The sequence below is a fragment of the Penaeus chinensis genome, chromosome 15, assembly GCF_019202785.1.
Source record: "Penaeus chinensis breed Huanghai No. 1 chromosome 15, ASM1920278v2, whole genome shotgun sequence".
Taxonomy (NCBI): Eukaryota; Metazoa; Arthropoda; class Malacostraca; order Decapoda; family Penaeidae; genus Penaeus; species Penaeus chinensis.
In genome coordinates this window covers 13,630,231-13,637,730 of record NC_061833.1, presented here as the reverse complement: position 1 = coordinate 13,637,730, position 7,500 = coordinate 13,630,231, and the positions used below count along the sequence as shown (strand labels likewise).

Sequence of the window (7,500 nt, the reverse complement as noted above, 5' to 3'; positions counted from 1 at the left end):
TTAGATGGTCTTATTCAGTATTTGAAGTGTATGAAGTAAGTTAGCAAGTATAATTTTTATAGAAAGTCATTTTTATAACTGACACAAAAATGGAGGAACGTTTTATGGTACCTGACTCATGTGTAGCCACCATGTTAATTTTTCATTAATACACCCTTGAGTTATCCAGTCAAAATAAACAATATCATTATAGTCACACCTACTGAATTGTTATGTTTCTGAGTGGACAAAAATGATCTCATTGGAGCTTTCCATTTTATGCTGTTGGAATGTCCATGATTGCATTAAAGAATGTACAACTTTATAACTTTGGAAATTCCGATTTTGAAAGAAATTTGAATATTTGGCTATATCAAAGGGTAATGGGTCCAAAGTTGAATCTATTGACCTAGATAAGTGGTGTAAACAACAGTGGGTAGGAGGCATTATGAAGCATAAATTACAGGCTTAGATTTGCTGGTAAGACTGTGTAAGTAGAAAACAGATTTGGTTACAGAGTACCATGTACGAGGGGTATTAAAGGATTCCTTTCAAGATGTATTAGCAATGAGTCAACAGTAGGATTTTTGAATTATTCAAAGACAAGTTATATACTATATTTTGGAAGTTTACATACCAGTTAAACTATATATACACAAACACACATATATATATATATATATATATATATATATATATGTATATATTTTTGTATATATATTAATATATATGTTTCTGTGTGTATATATATATACATATATGTATGTATATACATGTATACATATGTGTGTGCAATATATATAAATATCCATAAATATACACATACATGTGTACTAGTACATGCATGTGTATATGTAGATATACATTTACACATACACTCACAAACTGTACACATGCTGATTATTAGTACTTTTGTTTTTCTTTTATAGGTATTATTTTGAATTACATGGAAAGCAAGAGAAGTATAGTTGACATTGAGTATCCACACGTCTATACTTACTTCCAGCTACAAATGTGAAACAAATAAAAAATGGAAAAGTGCAGAACTAGGCAAACTAGATGACATGATATGTAAGAGTTTGGTAGGAAAGTTAGTAATTCATGTCAAGTAATCCAGTCTAGTTAGATTTCAGGTTCTTCTCGTGTGTATTTGTGGCAGTAACAGAATTTAGGAATTGAAATGGGAAAAGAAATGGAAATTTATGCATACTGAAGGATTTTGATCTTAGGAAATCTGATTACATTAATTGTTGCACCCTGCCTTCTTGTAGACACTTTATTTTCATTGAGATGATGTTAAGCAGCCTTAGTGTTTTAAACCAGTGCATTAGGAAGAATTTCAGATTTTTTTCTAATTAGTGTCTTGTTTTTTTGTGTGTGATTTCAAGCACTATCATCATCATCATTGTCCTCATCATCATCACTATCACTACTTGTCATCATTGTTGTTGTAATTATTGTTATTGTAATTTTTATGATGATAAAGATAGTGATGGTGAGAGTGGAGGTGGTTTTAAGATGGTGGTTTATTAGTTGATGGTAATTATTGTTATTATCACCATATATTAATACATACAGCTTACACATATTGGGCATAGTAGTTCACAATTATCTAACTAGTATGTAAATTGTCATTTATTTTGGTAACAGGCTATGTGGTAGGTGTCAGCCTATATGCAAAACAAAAAAGGTAGACTACCCTGAACTCTTAATTGTTTTAACCACAATGATGGATCACTTGCCCAGAAAACATACTAGTTACATGGTCATTCACTTGTGTGGTTTAGTGTACATGAGCAGATACATGCAGGTAAACATGTATGGTCTTTTTAGCATTTGATGATTTTAGTAAGCTCATCAGTTTGCCTGCCTACATTACACACATCATTCTGAAGTCCTTCTTAATCATAATTTGTGTTAGCTCACAATAACTGTTGAATTTTTCCTTTCATTAAAATTTTGGCCATTCCATGAGCATTTTGTTATATTATGCAGTTTACTATTTACTTATTACGTTATTTTGTTATACAATATAGTATTTACTCATTACAGTATTTTCATAATGGAGGAGAAAAAAGAATCATGTTTGTAGCATGTTTTGTCTCTCTTGAAAGAATATTATATTCCTTAGTATGGAGAAGTATGTGCACCTATTAGTTTTGGAAGGGGGTATTACACAGTGGCAGGGAATTTGAATTTTTAGGTAGATTTGTATCAGACAGAAGGAAAATATACTGATTCTTGCAGTATACAGTGTGCCAAAAGGAGTTGATGCTGTTGATTATGTAGGAAAAGAATTTTTCTGGTTATGAACCTGAGATTAAAATGGAAGAAAGGAATGGAAGATGTAGAAGAATAGGAGGCTTACGCTTTATCATTAACCTCCTCTTTATTTCTGGTAACATCCTATATTTTTTAGCTATATCAAGTTAGAAAGGCCAGTAGCATAAATCACCTTGCTGGTATTTAAAAAAAAAAAAATCCCTTTTTTTATACTTGGGCCATCTTCTTTTGTTTTGCTATCACATTTCAGTGCGATTAGGAATGGGAAATGTTTGGTAATTATTTGTATCCTAGGAATACTAATGATCTCAACTATCTATACACAAACATAGTTATGCTCACTCATTCACTCATTCATCTCATTGACTATGCCAACCTTATTGAAAAATTTGCTTTGAAATTGATGATCACTTATTTATTTAGCCTTTCTAGTTTCCACCTCTCTTGGTGACCTTTAATATAAATGTGAGTCCCATACATGTACTGTATTTGGATGACAGTAGATTGAGGATTTTGATGGTACGGTTTTCTATGCAATGTATGACTGGCAGTCTTTTTACGGTCATGATAACTCTTCTTGTACTGTTTATTGATCATAAGTGTATTTTTTTTATTTGTCAAATTCATTTCCTATTGTTTTTGTTATGAATTTTTGTTTTATTAGTGTTATGAAAGCTACTTTTATATTTTTTAACCTTTTTCCTCTGTTGTTATTATTTCTGTTAATTCCTAAAGTCTGATAGAAAAAACTTACATCATCTCTACAATTAAAGTTAGTAAACTTATTTGAAATTCCAATAAACTTGAAAGATGGATTCTCTTTCCTTAACCAGTTTCTTTTATGTAGGACCTGCCAAGTTAATGTAAATTAAAACAGTGTAGTGTGCACTCATTGCATGAGTGTGCACACACATGCACGCGTGCGTGTATATATAAACACACACACACACAGACACACACAGACACACACACACACACACACACACACACACACACACACACACACACACACACACACACACACACACACACACACACACACACACACACACACATGTATATATATGTGTGTGTGGATGTATGTATGTATGTATATATGTATATATATATATATATATATATGTATATATATAAATAAATATATATATATAAATATATATATATTTATAAATATATATAATACATGGTATAAAGTATGCACTTTCATTCAGGATTCCAACCTCAGTTTGTGTTATCAGTTTATCCAGTTCCCAGTGGTGCCATTTTTGTTATTTATACACTTTTGATTAGTTTGTAGATTTTATTACATATGATGAGTTCAACATTCAACTGATTAGATGACCTTGACATTATAAACTAGCTAATCTTAGTGCCATAACTCAGTGCTCTTTTTGTTGCTGTTTGTCAGATGGAGTTACCCATGCAGCATATCATTTCTACTGCTTATTAAGTTGTCTCTATCATTTAACTAAGGTAAATTGTTAACTCAGAACTTGTGTCAAACTTGACTTTAACTGTGTAGGATAGCAGGGAATTTGAGTGTCAGATCTTGGATAAGTGCCATATATATATATACATATATATATATATATATATATATATATATATATGTATTTTATATATATTATATATATTATATATGTTAAATGTATATTATATATATCATATATATCATATATATATTATACATATATATATATATATATATATATATATATATATATGTATAATATATATATGATATATATAATATATATATAATATATATAATATATATAAAATACATATATATATATACACATACATATATATGTGTATATATAATATGCATAATATACATATATATATGTATATATATGTAATACACACACACACACACACACACACACACACACACACACACACACACACACACACACACACACACACACACACACACAACACACACACACACACACACATACACACACACACACACACACACACACATATATATACACATACATATATTTGTGTGTGTGTGTATATATATATATATATATATATATATATATATATATGTATATATGTATGTATGTATATATAAATATATATATATATATAGATAGATTGATAGATAGATATAGATATACACCAAGGGAAAAGTAACACATTGCTTATATTTTCTGTGTATATCATTTCTGATGAAAGTACTACTATGTACTCATGACTGCATACATAAACAGCCTGTACAATTCTTGATATATGCATTTATTTAAACCTATTTAATTATATACTAAATAATTTGGAGAATGCAGATATTTCTATACATGTACTTTTTATAACAAACATATTTAAGATAGTATTGATGATTCTGTTGTTAATTGTTCTTCAGCAATTAAGATGCCATTTTCCAGCTGTTTTGCCTGACTGTGCTCTGCCTTGCCTTCTTTATAATTCATTTATGCTCCCTGTCAAACACAAGGATCATCATTCCTTGCTAAGGATGATCACACATATTTATTCTTCATAGTATACTTTTTTTCAGAGGTAGGCTGTAATATTGAATTGTAAAGGATTCTACTAATAACTTTCCCATCTAGTATTACTCTCCCAGAAATATTGTTGAGATGTAGATCTTTCTATCTTGAATGTAGGTTATTTGTGAATTGACTACTCTGTATCATAACCACTGGCATTTTGATTTGCATGTTGATGGGTGTATATGCATATTTGTAAAATGCATCAGTGTTCATAGTTCACTGATTGTGATTAATGTTTTGCATATTTAGGATTTGCAACACATACTTGCTCTTGTTAAAAGAATGTTTATTGTTACAGGAATGTTAATTATTGAATAAGGGAGAAATATCCTTAACTTCAAATTACCTTGATGCATGAGAATATGGTTTTTGCATCAGATGACCTCTCCAGAAAGTGGATATGCTTCACACAATAGTAAAAGAACAAATAAAACACCATGCCAGTGCAGATTTTTATTTATTACGAGTAATGATAAAGCAGTGTAATGCTGTCTGAATTTTCAAGAGAGGTCACATTCTTTCAGTCCTCTATCCCACCCTCTGGGCTGTGATTCCTTCAAGCCAGTCCCTCCCCAATAAGAATGTCTCTCCTTCCCCCACTCCCTGCTCAGTACAGCAAATGTTGCAGTGTTTCCAGATGTTGAGATTGCCTCTCGTTCCGGGTAGGTTTTGAAGGCAGAGGTAAGTACTTTGTATCTGGCCTTAGAGCGGGTAATTTACACTGTCCAAGACCAGTCCACAGGGCTCAGTATTCTTAGAAATTGATTTTCAGTGTCCTGCTGCTATATATTAAGATATCAATAATTTCATTATAGTTTTGTCATGATTAACAAGCACAGACCTTCACAAACACACTCACAAAAACACACCTGCTCACATATGTGCACCCTCATGTATGTGTATATTCAGACACATGCTTACACACACACACACACACACACACACACACACACACACACACACACACACACACACACACACACACACACACACACACACACACACACACACACACACACACACCCACACATATATATTTTGTATGTTTATTGGTAGGGATTCCAAGAAAACCATTTGAAGCTGACACTTTGTGGATTGTTTATAGTCATACTGCTAAAGATAGAAATCATGGATATTTTTATTGGAATTATTTCAGTTGTTGGTTTATTTTATCAAAACTGTGTATGTAAATATTTCTAATTACACCAGACATAATATTTGATAAATATATGAAAGTGATTTACTGTTGAATATGATTAACAACCCAATTACTGTTTCACTTGCAGACAGTTCCAAACAGTGCAAATACTATGGGATATGTTTTTGAACAGCTATACCTACATAATATATCAAATTATATATGATTACACAGTATTAACATGTTATGTATCTATATTTTTAGCCAGTTTCATTTGAGAAACTTTTATAATACATAAGTGCCAGCTTGATATTTTGCTCCCAAATGATTCAGAACAGCTTTCCCTTGATACATCTTATGATGGAATCAGTATGTCTAGTATCATCATTTACTATTCTCAATAAAGGAAATCATGAATTACATAGATATTTTGCTTTAGCATTATATCAAGAATTTTTATTGCACTACTACAAATTAGATTAAGTAGCAATATGGGATATATATGTTAAAGATATAAGGCACATCTAATGCCATGTAGAAGTACTTTTAGGAAATTATGTTATATAAGACCTACTTTATCTTTTATGCACATCAGCATAGCTTAATAATCAGAGGCTGAACAGGGTTATAATGGAATATTGATTTTCCAGGCTCACCGAAACTGCTCGACTTCTAAAGAACGTGTTCCGTAGAACCACAACCAGAGTCAACTTAGAAGTAGAGCTTGCTCGTAAGTATGAATCCAACAAATTTTCTCTTTCATCAGTTAATGATAAGTGACATTGAACTCCCGATTTCAATATTGAATTTCAAAGTTCTGAAGGAATTCACCATAAGAGAAACATAAGAGAAGTTCTTTTGAAAAATGTGGATGGTAGATCATGTTTTTTTGTATTTTTAAAAATATTTATCTTGTTCTGAAGTGTGTTCATTATAACTTACATAAGACAATCAGAACAAAATGTAAGAAAACAATTAGTTTCAAGGAATGCAGTTCAATTTTTAGATTGTATTATTTCCATTTTGATAAATGGTTATAACCTGTCATGCTTAAGTTTTGTTCAGTATGCTCTTGCATGGCTTATTTCTTCTCTAAAAGAACTGAATATCCACAAAAAGACAGCTCAGGGAAATTCTTAGTGTAGGAGATGCATTTGCATCAGTTGTGGTAAAGGTATAGTACAGGTATTGTTTGTTTAACCAACTAGGAGTAAGGATAGTATCCAAAATCATAGTAGCAAATGTTCTTTTTCACATGTATTGACACATTAACATAAAAATGCTGTGAATAAGTTTAAGATCAGCTGAATTAGCCTAGAAACATGTGAAATGATACTGACTAACATTTGCTAGAAGAAGAATGCAAAAGATTAAGACATGGGAAAGTTCAAATAATGGAAACATGACATCAGTAGGAAGGAAATGTGAATGAATGTTAATATGAGTAAACATGTGCCATTGAAAATGGTTGATGAACTTATAGTGTATTTTTGTGTGTGTGTGGCTGAGTATATATGAATATGAACAGTGAATGTATTAGTTTATATGAACTTGTGAGTATGCAGGTTTATGTCTGCC

At 31.0% G+C, this 7,500-nt stretch overlaps 1 protein-coding gene across 5 annotated transcripts in view; it reads left to right on the top strand.

The window, feature by feature from the left end:
• Positions 1-7,500, top strand: part of LOC125032773 (probable phospholipid-transporting ATPase IA) — an 87,349-nt gene that overhangs the window by 67,384 nt on the left and 12,465 nt on the right. For all 5 annotated transcript variants that reach the window (XM_047624118.1, XM_047624120.1, XM_047624119.1 and 2 more), the window contains exon 22: positions 6,573-6,652. In XM_047624118.1, coding sequence (XP_047480074.1) covers positions 6,573-6,652 — 80 coding nt within the window. The remainder of the gene's footprint in view (positions 1-6,572; positions 6,653-7,500) is intronic.